Genomic DNA, 26824 nt, shown 5'->3' with positions numbered 1-26824 from the left:
GACGAGACCTCTGTGGCGGGTTGTGAGAAGCAGGAGGATTAGGCATTTCATTTAGGTACAGCACGTTATTAAGAATTTATCGGGAGAAATAGTTTGTCTTTGGCACATTGTTCCATGAGGTCGTGGTAGGAATTCCTAGAGTTCGCTTAAAGCAAAAAAACAAACAAAAAAAAACCCTAATTTATATTCGGTCATCTGCTAAGCCCATCCTTCAGCTTCTGAAGTCTGCAGCTGAATAAGACACAGCGGGTAAGATTTCCAAGCAAATAAGACGTTCCCCTACTCACGCCTACCCCTTAAGAGGAGTACATCCGGGACTCGCTGAGGCGTGGCCTGGGAGGCGGAGTCAAGACGCAAATTCCAGGCCCCCCCCCACCCCTCCATCCGACCGCGTCCGCAGCCCCGCGCACCCGCTCTGGCCGCCAGAAGTCGCAGGGTGTGGAGGTTTCTCTTTTGGCAAGTTCCCGTCCAGTTAGACTCTTACCGGTAGTTATCGCGAGAGAGAAGGCGCGAAGCCTGCCGGGAGGGATGTGCGGCCGTAGGTAGGTTTGCCCAAGATGGCAGCCCTGGAGGAGGAATTCACGTTGTCTGCGGTACCCTTGGGTGCCGGGCCTGACGGCCTCCTGGGCGTGGAGCAGAGCGACAAAACAGACCAGTTTTTAGTAACGGACAGCGGCCGAACCGTCATCCTCTATAAGGTGAGGGCGATAGGACCGGAACGCCCCCGCTGCCCTCTCGCTCATTGCTGAGTTCAGAGCCGGAGCCTTGGGTTTTTCTGACAGCTTCAGAAAAAGATCATCGAGCGGGCTTAGCTGAAAGCTGGCTTGGCCTCTCCGGAATGCTGAATGAAGTCTAGAATCTGACTTGGTTGTTTTCCTGGAGAGAGAGGCATATTTCCGAGTTGTAGGCGGCCGAGCATCTAAGTGCACGTGGGTTAGACTCCGAAAGGAAACCTGTGCTTTTGCTTCAAATTTCCTGGAGATGGCCTTGCTAAAATCCCCTCCTGGGGTCTGTCTCCCCATCTGCCCACAGTAGGGATTAAACGGAGATTGGTTGGGCGGGAGAGGATGACATAGTGGGAACTGGTTTAGCCTTGTGTCCATATACTTCTTTTCTCGAGGAAAAATGTAGGGTTTTGTTTTGGTTTTTGCTTTCTTGATATCTTCATGGGAATCTTGTTTACGAATAATCTCTTTGTTACTAACTACACCTGTAAATCTTGGGAGTCGAGTCCGGGTGAATCTATACGCCCCGCCCCCTTTCACCCTAATGCCCCGCCCCTTTCATCCTAACGCCCCTTTCCAGCAGCTTTGCTTTTAGTAGTCGTGTAGAAATTATGTTCTGGGCTGCTGAATACAGTTTTCCGTGTCTTTAAGAAGTTAGCTATATACTTTGAAGTCTTGGGAACAAGTTGCAGACAGTTCCCTATACTGTTTGCTTGTTTTGACTCTTCTGATAAGTTGGTTTTTTACCCGTGGAATGGACTTAAAATTTTGCAGTTCTTGTATAGGAATACAGTATCTGATTGCAATTGGCATGATCCCAGCTATTCCTACTTAATTTCCCATGCCCCTGTTCAAAGGCACGGTGTAATCAATTTTTAAAATGTACTCCTGTTTTTAGCAAAGTTTTGTTAATTTACCTTTTTAAAAAATGATTAGGAACTTAGTTACATTTTTCATTTTGGCTACTTTTTAAAAAAATTTTTTATTTCTAATTGTGGTAAAATACACATAACAAAATTTACTATCTTAATCTTTTTAAAGTGCACAGTTCAGGATATTATTAATAAGTACATTCACGTTGTTGGGTAGTCATCACCACCATCCATCTCCAGAACGCTTTTCATCTTGCAAAACTGAAACTTTATACCTGTTAAACAGTAATTCCGTATTCCCCCAGACCCTGGCAGCCACCATTCTACCCTCTGTCTTAAGTGAAATCATATAGTATTTGTCTTTTTGTGACTATTTATTTTTTTAATTTAGGAAATTTGTTGAATGCTATCATTGTAATGATTTTTTCTTTTATTTTGATTGTAAATTTAATTGCTTAAATGTCAGAAATTAACTTTTTGAATACAGTATGTTATCTTAATTTTATTAGGTTTCTGATCAGAAACCCTTGGGGAGCTGGTCAGTGAAACAAGGTCAAATTATAACATGTCCAGCTGTGTGCAACTTTCAAACCGGAGAGTATATTGTTGTACATGATAATAAGGTGAGTTTTAAAGCTTATATAATAATATATACAACACAATAAAATGTTGATTCGTTAACTGTGTTTATTATATGTAAATGAAAATTGGAATAATTTTTTGACTTTTATGTTTTAATTTAAGGTTTTGAGATTGTGGAATAATGAAGATGTAAACCTGGATAAAGTATTTAAAGCTACAGTAAGTCTTTGGATTTTCCAGCATCTTTATTAGCTTATTAGTGAAATGGAATAATTTGTATTATAGTAGGTTTATCTTAATGCATCTGTGAAAGTGAGCATAAAAGTTATAATTAGTTTGCATTCTGATTATCTTACAGTATATCTTGGTAACATGTCTCAGTTCATGAGTTAATATGTTAATATAAACTTCATTATCCAATGAGATTAAGGATTTGAATAATTCCTAAATGATAACTTTGTAGTTATTTCTATGAGTTTAGATGTTTGTGGTATGTTTCTGAGAACGTCAAGTGTCTTTCTTAAAATAGGTAAAATAGACCCTGCAAATTTTGTGCATTTTAAGTTTTAGAGTGGCACATAATACATTAAAATAGAACTGTGACTTAACTATGCCTTTCTACTAATGTCCTAAAAGTATTAATTTTTTCTTATAAAATGAGGATCTCAAGCTAGGGTGATCTACAAAGTTCCTTCCAGTTCTAAATGTCCAATTAAATATCATTGGCACATTTTAGAAGTGGCTCACAAGTGCTGATTCAGATATAATGACAGTTGTCAGGATCCTTGAAACTTAACTGCTGTTTTCTGGCTTCAGTCTTTTCATGTACTTTGAAGTAACACGTTCCTGAATTTTATATAATGGAGTTAACTTCTTTTCTTGGGCTTGCAGGCTATAGTTGTAATTATGGCATCAGTCTTTATCTAGCACCGGAATCTCTTAAACCTGCATTAGTGGCTTTATTTGTACGTCTCCCCACCTCCAGTGTTGGTTGTAGCCTAACCTCCAGTATTCACATTGGAAGGATAAACCAAAAATGAATAAAAATGATCACTTAAGGGGGAGAGGAGGGGACAGGGTAGACACAGTAGGAGCAAAAGTTAGATTTCTGTGTGTATTTTATGTTGTAGATTTGACTTTGGAACCATACATAGTTATAAAACAACTGAATCAAAATGAAAACAAATCAGTCCTTAAAAATAAGCCTTCTATAAATGTCCTATTAGGTCGCAATTGTTTCAGAATAAAAATTAAAATATTGTTATGTTCTTGTAGTTGTCAGCTGAGGTATATAGGATACATTCAATACAAGGGACAGAACCCTTGGTGTTATTCAAGAAAGGTGCCGTTCGTGGTTTAGAGGCCTTACTTGCAGAGCCCCAGCAGAAAATTGAAACTGTTATCTCTGATGAAGAAGTGATCAAGTAAGTTCCAATACTCATAAGTGAATTTTTAACAAAATAAAAATATACTCTGCCTCTTTTTTTTTTTATAATATTTTTCGCTTTGTTAAAAAGTATTTTGGTCTTCCCCCATATGAGTGATAGACAACTGGATAGTCAATTATTTCAAGATGAAGTGGGTAATCCCACAACAACAAAATCTTTGTTTCTGTCATATTGCCCTGACTGCCAAGGTCGAAACCCTTCTCCCAGAAGAAATGTACCCCTTGTTGTTAGTGAAATGACAGTAGTGCTTTGAGCCCTCTGCTTTCCTGGCCAGATCCTGTAATAAAACTGGGAAAATGACTCACCCAACAAGAAAATTTCATGATTTCACTTCTCTCCAGTCCCCATGTTATCACATTTCCTGTTCAGTTAACTTGCTGCCTCTCTAGGCTCCCCTGATTCAAACTAAAGTTCTAAAAGTCAAAGCAAAGACTTGTACTTAGTAAGTGAACAATGTAGACAATGACCAGTTACATCTTGGCCTTCCCTGTTGAATGCCTCTAAAGTGTGAGCAACTGTGTTTAGAGGAAATCTTTATATCAGCAGAGCATCTGGATTCCAATAGCCATATCGCCCAAAACTGGATATGCCGCCTTAGTTACAAGACCTTTACCCTCCTGTGCCTCAGTTCCTCTGTCACTTGAAGGCAGTTGAGATCCTAATGTTTCCCTTGGAACACTAGTCCTACAACTGACTGAAAAAATGGAGGGGTCATCAAACAAGTTTGGGAAACACTGCTTACTGTCACACCCCACCCTCCCTTGGAAACTTTACAGTTCACATTACTGTCTTTAAATCTGGGGAGTTCAGCAGCTTCCATTTAATCCAGAGATACATTTGACAGAGGAATGCCTACTCCGCGTGGTAGAGATTTTGGAACACTGAGTTAAGTGTTCTCTGATGACTCTGGTTCTCAAAATATTTAATAAAAGATATTCTCTTAAATTTAGACTGATGGTATGTTTCAGTTGGTGATTTTGCATGTTGTTTATTTTTTTTTAGGTGGACAAAGTTTTTCATGGTATTTAGACATCCTGTTTTAATCTTCATTACTGAAAAAGTAAGTGATATTTCTCATTCCTGGCCCATGGTCTGTGACATTTTAAAATCACATATATTGTTTTTAAAACTAAAATTGGACTTTCGTATTTCCTCCCAGAAGATTTTTTTATTTTGTATCTTTTAAATACTAAAAAGCCTACTAGTTATATTTCTATGCCTAACTTAAATATTTTATAACATTTTAAATTGGACAAGAGGTTTTTAAGTACCCATTGAAGTAATTAGAATGGGGCAACAACTGGTTTTAACATTTAAATATAGTTGGTTGAAATGAGAATATTTTAAAAATAAAATAACCCTTTTTTGCAGCATGGAAATTACTTTGCTTATGTACAAATGTTTAACTCACGTATCTTAAGCAAATACACACTGTTACTTGGACAAGAAGAAAAATCAGTTATACAGAGTTTCACTGCGTCCCTCGATCGGAAATTCATATCTTTGATGTCATTGAGTAAGTATTTTACTTTAAACTTTCAGCAGTTTTAAAGAGAGGAATATTACAGGATAGTGTTTTCCTTTGAGTCAGAGTCTGAGGTTTTTGCAGTTCTCTGTTGTAGCAGTTCCCTTTGCGTGCTTCCTTAACCAGCATTTATGCCTTTGCTTTTCGTACTTTGCCATATCTGATCATGCATTAAGTCAGTGGTTCTCTGCAGGTAACTCTTATGTGTTAAAATTTATCGTAAACAATAGATAATACTATACTACCAATAAAAAAGGGCAAGAATCACCTTTTGTCTTTAACGTGTTGAGGTCAGGTTCTTTCATATCGTATTAGGTTGGTGCAAAAGTAATTGCGGTTTAAAAGGTTAGTTGCAAAACCCACAATTACTTTTGCACCAACCTAATAATTAATGAACTATAAACTATCTAAGGTTAGTACTGAATGGTCCCTCCATTTCTCTTTTCCAACCTTAAGATTTAGTGTGCCCATCTTTGAACAGTGACTGAGACAGGTGGGTAAAAGGAGACTAACGAAGCACTCTTGGCCTATGCCAGCCATAGTTTTACAGATTTTTTTTAATGCCTTGGAGTTTACCTCTGTAATGGTCTAAAATATAACCCCACTCACGGCTGGCCCAGTGGATCAGGTGGTTGGAGCTCCGTGCTCCTAACTCCGAAGGCTGCCCATTCGATTCCCAAATGGGCCAGTGGGCTCTCAACCACAAGGTTGCCGGTTCAACTCCTTTAGTCCCACAAGGGATGGTGGGCTCGGCCCCCTGCAACTAAGATTGAACACGGCACCTTGAGCTGAGCTGCCGCTGAGCTCCCAGATGGCTCAGTTGGTTGGAGCACGGGCTCTCCACCACAAGGTTGCTGGTTTGACTCCCGCAAGGGATGGTGGGCTGTGCCCCCTGCAACTAGCAACGGCAACTGGACCTGGAGGTGAGCTGCGCCCTCCACAACTAAGACTGAAAGGACAACAACTTGAAGCTGAACGGCACCCTCCACAACTAAGATTGAAAGGACAACAACTTGACTTGGAAAAAAAAAAAAAAGTCCTGGAAGTACACACCGTTCCCCAATAAAGTCCTGTACCCCTTCCCCAATAATAAAAAAAAATGTTCCCATCATTTATCATATCTAGGTCAGTGGAATCCACTTAATGCCTTTGCTTAAGAGGGACTGGTTTTCTTAAAGTTTAACCTATAGGACATATTTATTAAATAGAAGTTTGCAAGTTATATTTGCTTATTTAACATTGAAGTAAGGGAGTCTGAACCAAAGGGTCACAAAGTCTTCCTGTAACATAGCTAGAACCGTATGGAATTGCTAAAATTCAATTGATCTACCAAAAAAACCCATCAATTTCATACGGTTTTCAGGGTGATGGAGTAACAAAAACTGTAATGTATAGACCAGAGTGCTGATTAATTTCTAATGAGAGATACATCCTTTCACTGACTAGATTGTCTGTATTTCTAACAGTCCCCTCTCATATTTTATTTCAGGTATTTACAGTTTTTATTTCTTGGCTATTACAACATTTCTTACTGAGATTTTTATTAATAATATTCCCTCAATTTTAAGTTTATAGTATATCATTTAAGTGAAAGAAAGCGTAGATTGATGTGATTGTTACATTTGTTAATTTTTCTCATTGGATCTTATATTGGATTGGTAAAATCTTATAAACAACCTAGTGCATGTATTTTAACTATAACAGACAACTGTCCTTTATCCAATAATGCACAACAAACACTTGTTTTCAACAGGCGCTGATGGATGTATATATGAAACCTTGATACCAATACATCCGAGTGACCCAGAAAAAAGTCAGAAGGTAGTTAGATCACTGGTGCTCAAGACTGTGGTGGCTGGAAATGCTCGAAATGGTGTTGCGCTTGCCATCCTGGATCAAGATCACATAGCAGTCCTGGGACCACCGCTTCCAGCTTCTAAGGGTGACTTAAGTCCCATCAATTAAGAAGTGCTTTGGATTTTTCTTTCAAAGTGTACCTTTCATTCTCCTCTTTTCTGCTTTATTTATTACCGCCCTAATTCATTCTCTTTATCATGATATGCAAATTATGTTTTAGCTGCCTAGTTTTTAATAAATAGGTCTTTGATTTCATCTTGCATTGGTCCGTCCTAAAACATTTCCTTGTATCACTACCTTGTTCATGCTAATGTCTTAAAGAAATAAAAACTGCAGATATCCATGCCAACCCATAGGCACTCGATACATTGGTAAGCCTTGCACTAGAGGATTAAATTCGTGGCTTGGTGACATTTCCATAGAATGGAAATCCACTGGACTTGGACAGCTTGAAATTTGGGGACTACTGGTACGCTTTTTTGTCTCTGTGACTTCAGAGCAGGAGTCTCATCACCTCACCTCCTCACCCCCAAACACCCCTCCACATACACAACACAGTTGTTTCTGGCTAGTGCAAGATTGGGGTCTCCCAGTCTACACTATAAAATTCAGAATCTGTTGTATAGTATTCAGGTCTCCCCACAGTCTATAGACCCCCTCCACCTTTTCCAGTCTCTTCTCCCAACTTCAGAGCAAGAACCCTCTGCTTCACCCCCCATTGGCTACAAACTTGATATGCCTGTCCTTACCTGTATATTTTGCTCTGTTTCTCTTACTTATAGGAGCTACTAGTGATAGCATAGCTATATGTGCCAGGCATTTTACTTAAGTATCTCATTTATATCATTTACTTTTCCAACAAGCCTATGAGACAAAGTATAGTTATTATCATCTTTGTTTTACAAATCAAGAAACTGAGGTGATAGGTATCTAAGTAGTGAGCTGGGCTTCAGCCCAAGCAGGTTGACTATTATGCCATGTACCCCACCTCCCTTTAAGTCCTGGCTCTTATCCACCTTACCATGTTGTGCTTCTCTCTCAACTCCCATCCTTCCTCTTTCTGGTTCCTACTCCATCCAGCAAAAAAAACACAATAACCGCTGTTTGAGTTTTACCTTATCTGAGATAGAGATCTTTCCATATCAGATTATTATTATTAAGACTTTTTTTAGAGCAGTTTATGGTTCACAGCAAAATTGAGGAGAAGGTACCCGGATATCCTACATGTGCCCTGCCCCCATACTGTCCATTTCTTCTTGTCATAAGATCTAATTCCTTTGAATTTCTGTGGCAGTCAGTTGTCATTGCTCATTTTTATATTTAATAAAGCAAGACTTGTGTGTTTGTGGCTTTCCGCAATGCCCCCACAGGGGGCATCATATATTTATTTATACTTGGGATTTTTCTGAACTTACATGTCTTTTTTAGAATGCCTCTCCATATGGAACACAAAATTTCAAACACTACAGATATCAAAAGAATTACCACAAGGGACCAGTGGTCAAGTAAGTTTTTACTCTTGGGGATTGTTTCAAATTTAGTTATTGTGCCATAAATATACTGTAAGTGAGGATGCCTCTTTGGATCTAAATATTTTGGCAGTTTTTAATTAAAATAAGCTAAGAAACGTTTTTTACCTGAAAGATTAATTTGGTGGTTGTTTTAATAGTTTCCTTATGTTTGTCACTTTCAAAAGACTAGCTAGTTTTAGATCAGGGGAGAACATTAGCTAGTTAATTAAACAGCTCGGTTTTAGCTGCTCTTTGGTTTGGTCGTCTTACTTTTGTATTTTGAACTATACTCCAGGGCTGTTACTTTTCTTAATAAATTAGTGTTTAGGTTATGTATTAAGCATCATCATGGAATTACATGAGCGTATTTAAAGAATTAATATTTAAGCAGACTAGATTGTGGACTTCCTGAGGCAGAAGGGGTCTGTCTTAGTTCTCCATTGTATCTTCAGTGTCTAGCAAAGCTGCTCAATAAGTATTGGTTGTTTAGTGAATGAATATTCATATATAAATATGTAAATCAAGATAATAGGAAGTTTCTGATCATTGTAATTAGAGGATAAGGAGACTTGATTTTTCGGCGTGCAATTCTAATTTATATTTAAACAAATAATTTAACAAAATTAATCACAATTCCACTGCTTTAACACTTAGTTTTAATTTCCATGTTCCCTTAAGTTTTTGTTCATATAACTTTTATTTTTACAGTTTTATAATTGGAAATCATAAGATAGGAACAGTGTTAAATTTTGCCCTTTTTATTTAGTACATCATAACAGTTTGTCCATGTTACAATAGCCTTGGTAATTTAATTACCATGTTAATAGACGGGTCATAGTGACAATATTAATTTCAAAGAGTTATTTTAAAATGTATGTATTGATCAGATTTTCATGAGTCGAGAATTTTCTTTATGTTTCATTCATACGTGGGCAAAAATAAGAACAATGTAAAGCTACCCAATTAATAAGTTGTACATATGAGATTATTCTGAAAATTTGCTTAACTGTGTCGTGTTCTTTTTTGTTATTATATTAAGATTGCTTACACCATAATTTATTGTTATAAGTTATAAGGCTTTGTTGAATCAGACCTTAGAATAAAAATGCTTATATTTTTGATAACTTGTTTTGTAGCTCTGGTATTATGGGGAAAATTTGTTTATGCTACATGGAAAATTTCTAACTGTGATTCCATACAAGTGTGAAGTATCATCATTAGCAGGTGCTCTTGGAAAACTCAAGCATAGTCAAGATCCAGGTAGGAAAATTACCAGTTTGTTTTATTAATATAAACCATTTTAGTAACTTCCAGTTTGATATGTAGATTTCTACAACCATCAAATTTACAGAGCCTGTTCTTAATGTTGACATTTGCTACTGATTATTGAAATTTCCTTGAGTCAGGTATCTACCTTGTGCAGATTGCAGGTATTGTTGCAGACCGAAGAGCTACACTGTGTCTTGAACCAGTGTTCTGACTTCAGGGGCAATGGGGGAGTCCCCCAGACAACATTATTAATGCCTCTACCCTCCCTGATTTACCAGTGGTCTCCTCTGTTGGCTTCATGTTGCTGAGGACATAGCCTTTTACTATATTATGACTTACTGATCTGAGTTACCAGTGGAATTAAACAGACTTTAAAGCCTCTCTTGAATTGTGCATGACTAGTTGTTTTTTGTTGTTCTTTGATTGTTTGGTTGGGTAAATACCACTTGGTCAAAGAATTACAGAAATTGTGTATTTTGTGTTTTCGTAGGCACTCATTCTGTGTCTCATTTTGTAAACTGGGAAACCTCTCAGGGACATGGACTTGGATCCCAAAACTCAGAGGCATCAAAGAGAATAGTAAGTTTGGTAGTGGAAATGGGAAAGTAGTGCAAATGCTAAAAAACAGAAGAAGGCTAAATTATTCTAATGATTCATATCTGTATAACTTTTATAGCTTTGATCTTAATGACAGGGCAGTTTAAATCTTGAACTCAGTAACCCAACAGCCTGTATCCAAAAATGACACATGTAGTCTAGTAGTTAATTCTTACAGGTGTGTATGTGTGTGATATCCAGGTGTGAAAACAGACCAATCATAATTATATTAGTAATAATACCTTCCTGAGTATAAAGATTTTATTCTGTGTTTAAGAAAATAAAAAAACCTTAAAAATATTGAAGATATTTAACTTAAAAGTTGAAATAAACCCATTTTTCACTGTAACAAAATTAAACTGTTAAAAAGACTTTGATTAGAGCAGGGGTGTCCAAACTTTTTTCAACAGTTTTCACCAAGGGCCATATGCGGTAAAATACACAAACAGCGGGCCACTCACTCGAGGTGAAGTACGTATTGCCTCACCTAGTTTATTTAAGTAAACTAAATATATTTTTGGAATTTGCTGTGGGCCAATTAACAATGGATTGTGAGCCACAGTTGGCCCGCGGGCCGCAGTTCGGACATCCCTGGATTAGAGCATAAGTGTGCCTGTCTCTTTGGGAAATTTCATATTCTTCTAAATGTATAGAGGAAACTTTCTGTTGTTTTGAGATCGTAATCAATTTACTTAATTCTAGTTAAGGAGAAGAAAAAGTGAAACAAGTGTGCAGCCAGAGGTTCCAGCATCCAAACAACTTTTATCAACCATAAAGGTAAATTTAAAAATATTAGAAATCAGAAAAATCAACTTTAAGTTGAATATGTTTGTAATTTAGCATCTTAAAATTTTGATTTCTAAATCCTTGAATTGTTTTGTTTTTCTTTGCAGTTTGTCTTTGTGCAGCAAATTGTAGTGTCAACTCAAGTTTTGTAAGAATGCATGAATACTGTTAGTGATAAGAAAATACTGAGCTAGGAACTTTTAAGTTCAGAGCAACATTTATTAATGTATCAAATTGAATTCTTTACTGCTGCCCTTTCAGAAAGATTCAGAAAAACACATTGAAGTAGAACTACGTAAATTTTTGGCTAGTAAGCGGACACCTGACTTTCATACTGTTATTGGAGACATAGTAATGGGGCTTCTGGGAAGATGTAAAACAGAACCATCATTTTATCCCCGGAACTCTCTGATGCAGCTTATCCAAACACATGTGCTTTCTTACAGGTAAATGTTTGCACATCGAATTTTACATGCACAGCTCTTTTGACCTTGTTCTAATTTTCATCCTCTGAAAAAGCTTGTAAATTATTTGCAGTGGAGGTTTTTCTTAATATATAAAAATGATACTTTTTTTTTCTTAGCTTGTGCCCTAGCTTAATGGAGGTTGCCTTAGAAAAGACAGATGTACAGATGTTACAGCTCTGTCTGCAGCAGTTCCCTGACATTCCTGAAGCAGTCACCTGTGCTTGCTTAAAAATTTTCTTGAGGTAAGTTAGAAGCTGATGGTCCTTTTCCTTCTCTGCCTTTTTTATCTATTAGAATATTCGATTTCTAAAACGTGGAATACTTAGAAAATGAAAATTTTTCCAGTAAGTTCAAATAGTGATAAGAATTTCTTGCTTTCAACTTACTCGATAGCATTGGTGATGACATTCTTCAAAAAGCAGATGTCAGTATGGAATCAGTTTCTGACTGCAATGATGCTGTACAAGATGAGCACATGGAAGAGCAAAATGAAATTCTTCAAAATGGCTTCAATCCTGAAGAGGACAACTGCGATAATTGTGATAAAGAGTTAAGTGAAAAGTCTCAGGACACACTAGAGACCACTTCGTGCCCTGTGATACCAAAAAAAGCAGCTCTACTGTATCCTTTGAAACAGTTTCCCTTGTACTATCTCGTTCTGGGATATAGTCAAATGCCAAACAATAACTAAGCAGTCATTAGATAAGTTAAGGTGTTGGGTATTTTTTTTCCAGTTTCTGCTTGAAAATGGATTACATTCAATATTTAAGCAACTTAAACCTGTTTTCTTATGTAAGAAACTATACTAAGGTAGATGCTCTATTAATTCTAAAATTAGAACTCTGAATAAGTACCAATTATTTATTATTATTATTTTTTAATTTATTGGGCAATTATTTATTTATAATAGTGAAGTATTTGGAATGATCTCCAGTGATTAGGAGAATGTTCAGTGATAGAACTCTTCTAGAAAAACAGAGCTTTTGTGTAAATTAAAAAACATATCATTAGGAAAGGTAATTACTCATAATTTCAGTAACAAAGTCTTTATTTATTGAATTAAGATTTTCCTTTATTCCTAAGTAGAAATGCAATTCTTCGTTCAGCATATAGTGAAACATTTCTTCTGCCTCACTTGAAAGACATCCCAGCACAACATATCACTGTAAGTATTTTTATAAATCCTATAGAATTTTATTTCTTGCTTAAATTTCGCTGATGAACTCTAACCAGCTTTTAGGGCATTCGAAAGGTTATCAAGTTTTTCCATGTGAATAAGAGATTTTCCAGCCCTTGGGGTGAAAAACTGTCCCTAGGAAATAGACTGATTTCTGGTTGGTAGACCTTGGCATTTTTCTGATGCCAAGCCTGAAGGCCAGGTTAATCCATCTAAGTTATAAATTAGTAGAAACTAAAAAGGATTGCCCGGAGTACAAGTCTCTTGTCTCTACTTATTATTTAGTGTATGTGCTGCCGAAGCGAGCACTCTACTTACCGTTTACAAGCAGAAGAAATTCCCCACTTATCCCTCACAAACCAGATCAGTTCCTCATCGATGGCAGGGACTGCATTTTATTCATTTTTGTGTCCACAGATAGTTATATTCAGTAGCCTCTTAAAATTCCTTCCAGTCTCTTTGTTAGATTTATATAGAGAGAACATTTTTCTATCAAAGTAATAAATTGTCCTTTTTTTTTGGTCTAGCTGTTCCTCCAGTATTTGTATTTCCTGTATTTGAAGTGTAGCGAAAATGCTACTATGACTCTTCCTGGAATATACCCTCCAACCCTGAACCAGGTGAGATAATTTTTTTTTACTTTTATTTGGTGCTGGGAAAGATCTGTAAAAAAACAATTTATATATAGTGTCAATCTTGATTTCAGTAACTGATTTCTCCTTTCTCCTAATCCATATGAGCTTCCTCCTTCATGCTGTACACAAACCACTAGAGTGGGAGGTGGGGTGGATCTCTCAATTTGGTAGATAGATTTTTAAAGTCATAATTCTATATTGAAGAACTTAAATTCGTCTTAAATTCCTGATTCTTTATCGTGACCCTTTTTAAGAATTTTCTTAGCCTCTTTGGGAGAGGTTGATAAGTGTCCTAATAATTTCTTAAAAATAAGAGAATGGGCCGGCCCAGTGGCTCAGGTGATTGGAGCAGGAGCAGGAGCGCCATGCTCCTAACATCGAGGTCATCTGTTCAATTCCCACGTGGGCCAGTGAGCTGCACCCTCTACAGCAAGGTTTGTGAACAACAGCTCTCCCTGGAGCTGGGTTGCCATGAGCCCCCAGAGGTCGGCATGGGCTGCTATGTGCTGCCTTGAGTGGCCAGCAGCCCCTGTGAGCAGCCAGCAGCCAGGGAGAACTGCCGTGAGCTGTTGTGAGCGGCCGACTGATGACCACCAACCAACTGCCTCAGCCCCCGGGAGTGCAGAGCTCATAATACCAGCATGGGCCAGGGAGCTGTGTCCTACACAACTAGACTGAGAAACAACGGCTTGAACCAGATTTGGTGGAGGGAGGCGGAAAAAGGGAAAAAAAAAAAAAAAAAAAGCATGAAGATGAATGAAAAAAATGTTCTCAAAGTATCTCAGGGTTGGCTCTCTTTTAATACAGCATTTATTTGAGAAACAGTGGAAACATTAAAAAAGATACTGTGGATTAAGAATGTGTTATTCTAATTACGTATTTTAAACACTTGACTTTTCATTTTTAAAAATAAGTTTAAAAAGTTTTAACTAGTTTCTATAGATGAAAGTTCCAAGAGAAAAAAAAAAGAAAACTTTGTGTCTCCACCCCATTTGTCCCTCTTACAGATAACCAGTACTGAGTTTCTTTCATGTCTAGAAATTTTCCTTCTATGTGCTAGCTTATCTTTCTCTTGTCTTTCTAACACACATTAGATCATACTATGCATGCTATTTTGCAGGTTGTTTTTTTCACTCAACACTGTATTTTTAGATATTTTCTGAACCAGTATACATACATCTGCCTCATTCCCTCATTCTTTCCCCTATATATTGACAGTTAAGTTGTTTACAGTTTTTGCTATTGTAAACCTTCAGGGAGCATCTTTATCCAGCTGGTCTTGTATATTTATGAGAGAACGCTTGTTGGGTAAATTCTCATAATGTGAAATTATTGGATAAAAGGTGCATGCATTTTTTGTTTTCAAAATGCCAGGTTACTTTTCCAAAATATTGTGACAATAGGTTATACTGCCTCAAAGGTCTGAAGCCTTACTCCGTGCCACTCAGATAGGTAACAAATGGTGCTTTATTTTAATTTGCATTTCTTTGATAACAATAGAGGTGGGCCATCTTTTCTTGTCTATTTATATTCACGCCTAATTGGGTTCTTTGTCAATTTTTCTGTTTCATTTCATGTTTTTTATATTTTGGCTTATAAAGAATTACAGGTTCATTCCTGGTTTCAGCAACAACAAAAAACACTTTTTTTTTTTTTTAATTCTTTGTACAGTAATGACATTAACCTTTTTTATCAAGTGCATTTTGAATACTTTTTCCTATCACTCACTTGTCTTTTTACTTTCTTTAGTGTAATTTTTGCCATAGATAAGTTCTTGGTTTTTTACTATCAAAATAATTCATCTTTTCCTTATGGCTGCGTCATGCTCAATGCTCTTCCCACTCTAAAATAAAATAATGCCCTTCCCACTCTATTTTTGCCTCATATATTCATGGTTTCCTATTCTGTGTTTAATTCTCTGATACATATGAAGTTTATTTTGGTGTAAGGAGTTTTATAGGGATCAGCTTTCCCCTCTCCCCCCAAATAGATAATCGATTTCCTTAATGCTTTCCCATGATAGTGATATTTTATATTAACTACACCATTTGAAGTAGAACTATGTAGGATACTTTAATGAATGTATAGTAATAATTTTATTGTAGTTGAGGGTAGCGTATCTATAATACTCAACACCCTATTCTTGGGGCATAGTATATATTTCAGAATAGGAGATAAGTGAGTTCTTATTTTATAACTGCCAGTAATTGTCAAAAGTACATTTTTTTTTTAAAAATCACTTTCATTCTCTTAATTCCTTTCTTTTTTCCCCCCCAAATCGGGGAATAATGGGGAACAGTGTGTTTCTCCAGGCCAATCAGTTCCAAGTAGTTGTCCTTCAATCCAGTTGTGGAGGGCGCAGCTCAGCTCCAAGTCCCGTGGCCGTTTTTAATCTTTAGGTGCAGGGGGCACAGCCCACCATCCCATGTGGGAATTGAACCAGCAACCTTGTTGTTTGAGAGCTTGTGCTCTAAGCAACTGAGCCATCCATCCGCCCCCAAAATTTTTTTTTAATAAAAAGTAAGTACTAACTTACCCTTGGATTAAATGTCACTCTGACTTGCTTTTTACTGATTAATCCTATGAAAAAGATCCAGTTATGCTTGTAACAAGTGTAAAAGCAGAAATTACTTCATCTCTGAACTAAAATTTTCAGACTTTTAAAGAAGACTTACAGGGCAGTTTTCTGCCCCGGCAACTTCTATGCTGGCATCTTTCTTGAATAAACTTTCTCCTTAATCTCTTTAAAAAAAAAGACTGACATTTTTTATAACTGTTTTATATCATTATGGACTTTATAAAATGAATTAACCTAAAATTAAATTTAAAATATTAACTTTCCTTTTCCTGTTTATGTTCAGATTATGGATTGGATATGCCTACTTCTAGATGCTAATTTCACTGTTGTGGTAATGATACCAGAAGCAAAACGGCTACTGTTAAGTCTTTACAAGTTTGTGAAATCTCAGGTGTGTGATTATTCGATACATACTGCATTCTGTTCATAATCATTTGAGGACTTGTTCATAGTAGAAGTTATAGTAAAAGTTATTCTGAAACTTTTTTCTTCAGATATGCATTTGTTCGGAGCTCAACAAGATCGAAGTAAGTTTTCGTGAGCTACAGAAATTAAATCAAGAAAAGAATAGTAGAGAATTGTATTCAATTGAAGTGCTGGAACTCTTCTGATATTACCAATTCTCCTTCGTAGACATTTTATGAAGCTCTTTTTATGTGAATTCTTCTTACTCATCCAGGCAAGAGATGTGTTTTGTTTGTGATTGTCTCTCAGTGACAAGAGGAATGTGTCAGAGTACCTGGGCCATCACTTACTGATGCTCCTAGGTCAGACTGCAGGTTTCGTGTGAACCTGTTCTATGGACGTTGGTGGGGAGAGGTTCTGAAACTTTTTAAAAATATGTAACTGAGCTAATTTTAAGTAAACTTATTTGTGATACTGATAAAAGTCTAATTTCTTACTATGTGTTTTGAATATTTCTTTTAATAAAAAAAAATCACCATTACAACAATAATTCTAGGAAGAATGTAGTTTTATCAGAGTCAGCAGTGTCTCAGCTCACAGGTGACAGCAGAGGTCTATTCCACAAGGAGAGCGGGGAGGGGTCCCTGTACAGACATGTGCTTGTCTTCTGCCATTTTCTCCTGTTCGTTACCTACTTCCACTCACCATTTTTTACATCCCCAGGGATTAACAATACCGCTTTCTGTACATTATCTATCAGACAACTTCTATGATTAGTTGATAATTTAGGTTATAAAACCATATTACTAAATAGTAAAAAAAATCTCTTCTGAAAATAGTTTTAACACGTTGCGTACAGATCACGAGAATCTTCACAAGGGATTTAAACCCGCCGTACGCAACGTGTTAAAAAGGTTAATTGACCATAGAATTTCTCGGTCTAACTCTTTGGATTTAGTAGGACAAATTAAAGGTTTTATGTAGAAGAAATGGATGCTTTTGTTTCTTGAAAATAAATTCAAATTTATGTACTTATTTTAAATTTATTTTATTGGGGAGTATTGGGGAACACTGTTTTTCCAGGACCTATCAGCTCCAAGTTGTTGTTTTTCAGTCTAGTTGTGGAGGACGCAGCTCACTGACCCATGTGGGAATCGAACTGGCGACATTGTGTTATGAACAGCACTGTGCTCTAACCAACTGAGCCACCTGGCCACCCTCAAATTTATTTTTGTTAAAAGTGAAATCACTCTTTCAGGTGATGAATTAACTTTCCCAAAAGTAACTTGAAACATTTCTGAGCTATGAAAGTCTGTTGAGTAAATCGTTTTAAAACCTGTTTTAACTTGAAGGGTTACAATATTTTTTTTTTTTTAATTTCCTCTAAATTGTAGTGTTTAAATATGAGTTCAAGTGTGGTTTTACAGCCCAGATTTACAGAATCCTGATTGTTTTTTTAACTTAATTTGCATTAGAGAAAGGCTTCATTTTAGATCAGGCAGTCTATGTAGCCTTTAGTTACAATGGCAGTTAACAAAACAAGTTCTCCTCAGTCATTTTTAATCTCTCTTTAATCCTGAGATTAAAAAAAGAAATACCAAAGAAATAGCATATATTAACTGCCATGCTCACTTCATATAATGAGACCTTTTGCTCAGAAAATTTAAAGTAATAACAGTGCTTCTCAGCAGAAGTGAAAAATGTGGGTCTCCATGGTGTATTTCCCTTTTTATCTTTTTTACCGAACCATTTAAGAATTACTTGCAAAGAGCTAGACAAACTTGTGAGTCCCTAAGCTTTTTCTTAAAACTTTGGGGTTTAGAGTTGTGGATCCTTTATGATTTTAAGATCCATTTTTAACGGGGTTAAGATTATTCAGGATTTTAACACTTTTTGATTCTGACTTATTTATGGTTTTATTTATAAGAACCCATAAAGAGACAAATCTCAAGAATTGATGTGGAATTCTTTTATCAAAAAACAAATTTTTGTTTCAGCAAAAGCAAGATAAGCAACTGAAATTCAGTGGCAGTCAGTTCATTGACATTTTGCTCTTCATGACTCCTGATTGGATTGCGCTTGAAGATGGCTTCAAAGGTGAAACAACTTGCCTGGTCAGGGGTCAAACAAGAGGCCTTTGAGTGGGGAGAGGCCAGAAGGAGAGTCCCTGGACCCTCAAACTTTTGTCGTTTTGAACAGGGTCCTTTCTGTATAGGGTCCCTATAAAGTCTTTATTGTAAAGTTTAATAATTTTGGTTGTAAATATTATGGAAGCAAATTACTGATGCTCAAAGTAAGTAGAAAATTTTAATTACTCTTACATACTAATTGCAAATCGTTTCTACATTGCCTAAGTCACTAAATTCAGAAATTCAATAAGGATTTTACAAGGACATACAGAGATTTTTTTGTGTATGTGTATATTGACAAGAGTCTTTTTTTTTTTCAATTGGGGAACAGTGGGTTTCTCCAGGGCCCATCAGCTCCTAGTCATTGTCCTTCGATCCAGCTGTGGAAATGCAGTTCAGCTCTAAGTCCAGTCACCGTTTTTAGTCTTTAGTTGCAGGGGGCACAGACCACCATCCCATGCGGCAATTGAACCGGCAACCTTGTTGAGAGCTCACGCTCTAACCATCTGAGCCATCCGGCTGCCCCTCCTGAAGCTCAGTGGAAGCTCGTTGTCCTCAATCTAGTGGAGGGCGCAACTTACTGGCCCCTGTAGGAACTGAACCAGCAACCTTGTTGTTCAGAGCTCGCGCTCTAACCAACTGAGCCATCCGGCCGCCCCGACAAGGGATTCTTATAGGCTGAGTTCTTCAAGGCAAGGACGGTGTATTACCCTTTTTGCACAGTAAGCACAGGACTACGGACACATAATTAGTTTCAATAATTATTGTAAATTATTAAATAATGGATCTGATCTATCCAACTATAGAGTAATAATTCTGAGGGTTTGCAGTAGTTACTTTTTCTGGAAAGTAAATATTTTTATTCACCACATATAGGCAGTGTATGCCTCTACACTTATAGTTTTTTAGGACACCGAATTATATCTCGGATTTGTTTTTGATTACATATATACTACTATATAATAATAAAAGAGTTGTTCTTTAAACACAAGTTCTACATCTAGGAAATGATTTCCTGCTGTGAACTTAATGTTTTTTGAGGGAGATGTGGACTAAGTTTATTATTACTACTTAAAATAAGACATTTGTTTGCTTTTTGCTTCCTTAGCCTTCTTTGTAAGTACATGGTCATGTAACTATAGTGGAGTCCATTCTGGACCATGTATAAAACTTTTAAAAACTAAGGTGGACTTTTTGCCCCAGCTCTCTTTAAAAATTTTTAATCCTAAAAATATTATAAGAAACAGCAGTGAATACCCGTATGTCCTTGACCTAAACTCACCTATTGGTAACATTTTGCCATGTTTGTTTTGCCACTCTATTTTTCCTTTTTTCAGAATCATTTATTTGCTGACATCCAGATTAACCCCATAATTCAGTTTAATCCCATAAATACTTTAGTTTAATCCTCTAAAACAAAGATTTTATATGACCACAGTGCAATTACCACGTTTTAGAAATTAATATGGTACTATTTAGAATGATTACAGTCCTTACTCAGATTTCCATAATTGTTCCAGTAATGTATTTTATAGCTGGACTGTTACCCTCCTAAAATTTATTCAAGGATCATGCATTGCATTTAGTTTTCGTGTTGTTTTAAATCTCTTTCAGTCTAGAACAGTTTCCTAGGTATTGCATTTCTGAAGACTCTAGGCCAGTTATTTTGCAGAATGTCCCTCAATTTGGATTTGTCTCCTTTCCATATGATTAGATTCAAATTAAACATTTTTGACAAGAAAACTACAGAGAAGGCACAGCATCAGGAGGCACTGATGTGAGTTATCCCATCATTGATGTTAAATTGGATCACTTAGTTAAGGTAGGGATTACCTCGGTCTAAAGGTAACTTTTCCATTGTACTTCATTAAGTAACTTGTTTACATCTTTGAGACTGTGAAAATATCCTATTCTGAAACATTATTCCCCAGCAGTGGTTTTAGATCCATTGGTAATTTTCGCCTGAATCAGTTACTACTTTGGTGATTGTGGTTGCAAATTGTAAAATTGTTTTGGCATAAATTTCACTTGAAAATGGAATGTTGTGTCACATAACCACCATTCTCATCTCTTCAGCCTGTTTCCTAATCTATACATGGATAAGCAGGTAAGTGGATAGAGCTATTTCACAGATTTGAAGTTATAATGAGCGTACAATGTGTGGTCCACGTTTTTCACTTAATATTTTCATAAAAACATGTTTTTATATAGTTCACATATTTTGATTCTTAAAAGTTTCAGACTTAAAACGAGAGATGGAAAGGTATAAGAATAATTTATTCATAAATGTTGTGTCTTACCCAGTACCCATAGCTTTGTACCTGCAAAGCTGAAATGTGACTTTAGATGATTCTGTTCTACTTCCTTTAATCATCACCATTATCATTTTGGGACACTTTTGAAAGCATAGCCAGATCAGTGGAATATGGGGAATATTTCTGTTTGTTTGCTACAGACATTTCTTGAGGGGAAAAAAACTATTCAAAATTCTGGACAACTTTTTTGAAAAGACTGGCATCATTTTAAATTATCTCCCCTAAGCCTTTTCATCTCTGAGAAAGTGGTGTATTAATAGTAAGAGTTTAACCTTCTGTCAAGGTTACCCTATTAGTTTAGGTCACATACTAAGACTATTGCTTAGATTGACACAGCCAATAACTAGGTAGTATTGAGCTTTGTGGATTAGGTGTTTTGATACATTTCAGATCCCAGTTGCCATGATATTCTATGCTCATTTTTAGACTTAGAATATAAAATAATTTTGTTTTAATTGTGTTTTAATTAGTAAAACGTACATTTATGTCAGGGGTGTCCAAACTGCGGCCCGCGATCCATTTTTTATTGGCCCACAGCAAATTCCAAAAATATATTTAGTTTACTTAAATAAACCAGGTGAGGCAATACGTACTTCCCCTCAAGTGAGTGGCCCGGCTGTTTGTGTATTTTACCGAATATGGCCCTTGGTGAAAAACGTTGAAAAAAGTTTGGACACCCCTGATTTATGCACTTATCATTTAAGCTTGTAATGTATTCATACTACATACTAGATTATATAGTACTTACTGTGTGCCAGCCATTGTTCTCATACAAATATTGACTTGAAATACTCTTAACCTTGCTTAACAGCCCCAGGAAGTCGCATTTACTGTTGAGGAAACTGAGGGATAGACCAGTAAGATAACCTGCCAAGTTCACATAGCTAGTAATTATCAGGATTTGAACCCAGGCATTCTAGTTCTAGCATTAGTACTGTTAGCCCCCTACCCAGTGCTGCCTCTTAACCAGTGCTATACTTAAGCGACATGGCTAGTCACGTCTATAATTTGGTGCTCAATTTTAGGACGATAATTCCTAATTATTGTTTAATTGTATATAAGAAGACACCTGCTTCTCACTAGTCCTCCCTGGAATGTAGTTTACAGGGACACCTCGTGGTAATAAATGGGTGCCATCTATATAACGCTTAGGTTCTAAGTGTCTATTACACGAGTATACAGATTCCTAGAAAGCATTATTACTTTAAGATCTAGCAAATTGTCTTATCAAACATGAAATACCTTGGGTGGTGGCCCAAGGCATGGAATCAAGATTGAGATAGCTTAAAAAAAAGAAAGATTGAGATAGTTTAAGTCTAGAATAGATAAAAGTGAATTGATCTAAGTTTAAGGATAAAAACATGATTTGAATCAGGAAAAAAACTATTAGTAGTGTTCATGCAGAGCAAGGTAGAGATCATAAACAACTTACTGAGAGAAAAAACAAAAAAATACAGCCCCAGTTGGGGAGAGGGGCGACTATGAGAGGTGCACATTGTTGCCAAAAAGAAAAATTTTAATTATCTTTCCTCTCTTTAATTCCATGCTCACGAGGCAATTGACACTGGTTTGCTTTCCCAGAAACACAAATACCGTGGTGTGAGAGGTGATGAGGTCTCAATTACCGTTGCCTGTAATCCTTGTAAATTAATAAATTGAATTTCTTGTCTAAAATTTAATTTCATGTGAACCTAATTATCCTTGGCTACTTTTTATTTCTGGATGAATTTATATGCTTTGGATTGCCATTGCTAAATTTGTTATATATTGTTATATAGTCAGATCCCAGGGCTTACGACAGCTAATTCTTCTGGTTTATTTGGATATTTTATTATTTTGTTAAATGTCTTGTATTTTAAATTGTACATCAGGTCAGGTATAGTTAGTATATATAGATATTTTATTTTACTTTAAAATTAACTTGAACTTCAAGTACATACTTGAAGAGAGTCTCTTGGATTTGCACAGACCGTATGCACCATCCCTGTTTCGTTACTCAGTTGGGCAGTAGCGTGTAATGTGCAATAGCATAAACCACAAAATGAAATTTGCACTATTTTCAAGTTTGATTGGTACATGATTCTCTTAGGAATATCAGGAAGCTTAAGGTTTCTATAACTTTTGGTGTAAAGCTTTTAACTTATTTATACATTGTCTCTCAAACAAAAAGAAGTGTACACTAAAATACTATAGTAGAAATAGAAAATAAGGCCCAGGAAAGATGGATACAAATATGGTAACTGCAAAGTCAACAAAACTTTTAATTTAAGCTCACAAAGACTCTACCTGATTACATATTTTAAACTGTTATTTTATAGGTCTTCCTCTTTTTTTTTCTCTTTGTATTATGGACAATTTCAAACATACAAAAGTAGACAGAAGAATACAGTTGATCCTTGAAAAATGCAGGGGTTAGGGGCACCGACCCCACACACAGTCAAAAACCTGCATATAACTTTTGCCTCCCCCAAAACTTAAATTGTCCCTTGGTATCCTTGGAGGATTGGTTTCAAGACCCTCCACGAATATCAATCCACAGATGCTCAAGTCCCCTACATAAAATGGCACAGATCAATACATACAACCCTCCACGTCTGCGGGCCCCCAACTGCAGATCAAAATCTGCGGGTACTTATTGAAAAAAATCCTTATGTAAGTGGATCCACACAGTTCAAACCCAGGTTGTTCAAGGGTCAGCTGGCCCTGCAACTTGGTGCATGTTCAACCCACCAGCCGCCAGATGGTGTTACAGACACTGAAATTTGAATTTCATGTGCTTTTCATGTGTCATGAATTATTCAACTGTATAATGAATCCCATGTATATATCACCCAGCTTCAACATTTATCAATATTTTCCCAATCCTGTTTCTCCACCTCCACTTCCCCTTCCCATATTATCACCTGGCATTGGGCAGCCTTATTCACTGCCAATTGAGGGGGTCTGTAGCATTTACACAGTGAGTAGTCTGGAAAATAGCAAGGATCATCCAGTTCATGTAACAGAAATATCTGTGGTGAAGGGAGAATTTTCTCGGAGAATCCTCCATGATCATGCCCCCCACCCCATAGGAAGGAAGAGGGATGGGTAGCGAGGGTTATTCCCGGCCTAAGGTGGAATGCTTCTCGTAAGGCATGAGCTTAGAGGATAAAAATCAGAAGTTATGTTCTGGATCTGAAAACAAGGGAAGTAAGCCCGGCAGGCCTCAAGCAAGAGGTCTCAGCAGCCAACTACAGTTCGAGTGCAGGGAAGAGGGCCAGTAGACTGGATGAAGTCTGCCGACAGAGTGTCTATGCTGATTTGGGCTTTTTATGAACTAATGTGGCAAAGGTGTGGGCAATCAGGCATGCATTACATTTTTTTTTTTTTTTTTTTTTTTTTTTTTTTTTTTTTTTTTTTAAAGATTTTATTGGGGAAGGGGAACAGGACTTTATTGGGGGAACAATGGTCAAATTGTTGTCCTTTCAATCTTAGTTGTAGGGGGTTCTGTTCAGCTTCAAGTTGTTGTCCTTTCAGTCTTAGTTGTGGAGGGCGCAGCTCAGCTCCAGGTCCAGTTGCCGTTGCTAGTTGCAGGGGGCACAGCCCACCATCCCTTGCGGGAGTCGAACCGGCAACCGTGTGGTTGAGAGGACGCGCTCCAACCAACTGAGCCATCCGGGAGCTCAGCGGCAGCTCAGCTCAAGGTGCCGTGTTCAATTTTAGTTGCAGGGGGCGCTGCCCACCATCCCTTGCGGGAGTCGAGGAATTGAACCTGGCAACCTTGTGGTTGAGAGCCCGTGCTCCAACCAACAACTGAGCCATCCAGGAGGCAGCTCAGCTCAAGGTGCCGTGTTCAATCTTAGTTGCAGGGGGCAGAGCCCACCATCCCTTGCGGGACTCGAGGAATTGAACTGGCAACCTGGTTGAGAGCCCACTGGCCCATGTGGGAATCGAACCGGCAGCCTTCGGAGTTAGGAGCACGGAGCTCTAACCGCCTGAGCCACCGGGCCGGCCCCCATGCATTACATTTTTGATATAAATATGAATTGGCGTGGCCTCGTCAGAAGGCAATTTGGCAATACCTACTGAAATTTTAATTCAGCTACCCTTTGGCTCATCTTTTACTAGGAATATATCCTGCAGATACTGGCATGTGTGCCCACAGAATATTCACTTCTACCCTGTTTGCAGTAGGAAACATTTGGAAATAAATGTCCAAGAGAGTACTGGCTAAATAAATATGGTACGTTCGTGCCAAGGTTTAATAGAGTGGCACTTAAAGAAAAGAAGCAGCTCAGTATGTATCAATAGCAATCTCCAGAATATCAAAGATGAAAGCAAGGTACAAACAGTGGTTTTGCTATACTTGGTATAAATATTAGGAGGATATGTTTACATTTAGAATGTTGCTAGGTGGACACACAAGAAATTAGAAAGTGATTGTCTCTGGGAAGAGGCCTGAGTCGAGAGGGCTACTTAGTTTTTGTATCTTTGAAATTATTTACTGCCTACCTCCATGCCAAGTAAATAATTTTTAAGTCAGTGGCTTCTGAACCACTTTTTCTTGTAGACAGAAGCATTGCTTTTTATTTTTTTATTGTGGTAAAATACATTACCATAAAATTTATCATTTTAACCATTTTTAAGTGGACAGTTCAATAGTGTTAAGTATATTCACTTGTGTAATCAATCTCCAGAATTTTTGCAATCACCAATCTTGCCAAACTGAAACTACCCTTTAAGCAACAACTTCCCTTTTCCCACTCCCTTAACCCCTGGCAACCAACATTCTACTTTCAGTCTCTGATACAGTGAACTGATACAGTATTTGTCTTTTTGTGTCTGGCTTATATCACTTAGCATAATGTCCTCACAGTTCATCCGTGTTGTAATGTGTATTAGAATTTCTTTTTTCAGGCTGACTAATATTCTGTATGTATATGCCACATTTTGTGTATCCATTCTATTGATACCACACTCGGGTCGCTTCCATGTTTTGGCTATTGTGAATAATGCTGTTGTGGGGGAGGAGAAACTTTTTTCATTTTTCCTGCAAGATTCTCTGGCTCAGGCCCTGCAAATTGCACTGACAAAAGATAGATTATCAAGAGAAAAACAGTTTATTAACAAGTATATATACACAGGAGAACTCGGTGATGAGTGACCCAAAAGGGCGGTTAGAACTTGATGTCACATAACATCCTAACACATCCTAATACATTTCAGATCCCAGTTGCCATGATATTCTGAGCTCATTTTCAGACTTAGAATATAAAATAATTTTGTTTTTTTATTGTATTTTAATTAGTACAGCAGATGTACATTTGTGTACTTATCATTTAAGCTTGTAATGTATTCATACTACATACTAGATTATATAGTACTTACTGTGTGCCAGCCATTGTTCTCATAGAAATATTAATTGATTTGATAGTACTCTTAACCTTGCTTAACAGCCCCAGGAAGTCGCATTTACTGTTGAGGAAACTGAGGGATAGACCATTAAGGTAACCTTCCAAGTTCACACAGCTAGTAATTACCAGGATTTGAACCCAGGCATTCTAGTTCTAGCATATTCTTAGCCCCCTACTCGGTGTTGCCTCTAAACCAGTTCTATACTTAAGTACTATAGTATTGTAGTACTGTACGTAGTACTTAAGTACTATAGTACAATACATTTGTAGAGAAGTGACAAGACAAAGGCAAAGGACTGTGAGCTCTTAGGGACGGCAAACTGTGGGGAGGTAAATATGTGGGGAAAACTGATGGACGATAAGGGCTACGTAGTAAGGCTTGTTATGTAGCTTTGGGCGGCTAAGAGTCTAGAGTTGTCTCTGCTGATTTACAATTGTCCTGCCCTTCCTGTCGGTGGAGTAGGAGAGAGCAGAGAGTGTTTCTTGTGTCTCCTTGTTTTGTCTTTGGCTCAAAATAATTCTTACGCCAGAGTGGCATGTTTCAGGGTGGCGT

The 26824-nt window shown here is 37.2% G+C and overlaps 1 protein-coding gene across 3 annotated transcripts; it reads left to right on the top strand.

The window, feature by feature from the left end:
- Nucleotides 1–429: 429 nt before the first annotated feature.
- NOL11 (nucleolar protein 11) lies at nucleotides 430–20303 on the top strand. 3 transcript variants are annotated; one of them, XM_088802327.1, is made up of 18 exons: nucleotides 430–698; nucleotides 2107–2220; nucleotides 2342–2398; nucleotides 3455–3603; nucleotides 4630–4687; nucleotides 4999–5143; nucleotides 6906–7094; nucleotides 8438–8514; nucleotides 9657–9780; nucleotides 10280–10368; nucleotides 11089–11163; nucleotides 11434–11618; nucleotides 11756–11881; nucleotides 12033–12260; nucleotides 12726–12804; nucleotides 13344–13436; nucleotides 18432–18531; nucleotides 20278–20303. In XM_088802327.1, the coding sequence occupies exons 1-18, from the start codon at nucleotides 558–560 to the stop codon at nucleotides 20286–20288; spliced, it is 2040 nt and encodes a 679-aa protein (XP_088658453.1). In that variant the 5' UTR covers nucleotides 430–557; the 3' UTR covers nucleotides 20289–20303. The 3 variants fall into 3 exon arrangements, with proteins under 3 accessions (XP_088658453.1, XP_019588613.2, XP_088658452.1); XM_019733054.3 differs by lacking the exons at nucleotides 18432–18531; nucleotides 20278–20303 and adding exons at nucleotides 16313–16420; nucleotides 16524–16930; XM_088802326.1 differs by lacking the exon at nucleotides 20278–20303 and having other exon boundaries at nucleotides 18432–18590.
- Nucleotides 20304–26824: the final 6521 nt, after the last annotated feature.

This window comes from Rhinolophus sinicus, chromosome 12 (genome assembly GCF_057876585.1).
Source record: "Rhinolophus sinicus isolate RSI-liver-muscle chromosome 12, RSI-T2T, whole genome shotgun sequence".
Lineage (NCBI taxonomy): Eukaryota > Metazoa > Chordata > Mammalia > Chiroptera > Rhinolophidae > Rhinolophus > Rhinolophus sinicus.
Note: the sequence above shows the minus strand (reverse complement) of the source record. Positions and strands in the feature narration are given on the sequence as shown.

Bases quoted from the DNA above. Each gene is read 5' to 3' on its own strand.
- NOL11 (XM_019733054.3), top strand. From the start codon at position 558: ATGGCAGCCCTGGAGGAGGAATTCACGTTGTCTGCGGTACCCTTGGGT. The intron at 699-2,106 runs GTGAGGGCGATA...TAATTTTATTAG, and splicing joins GAACCGTCATCCTCTATAAG to GTTTCTGATCAGAAACCCTT. The intron at 5,144-6,905 runs GTAAGTATTTTA...TGTTTTCAACAG, and splicing joins CATATCTTTGATGTCATTGA to GCGCTGATGGATGTATATAT.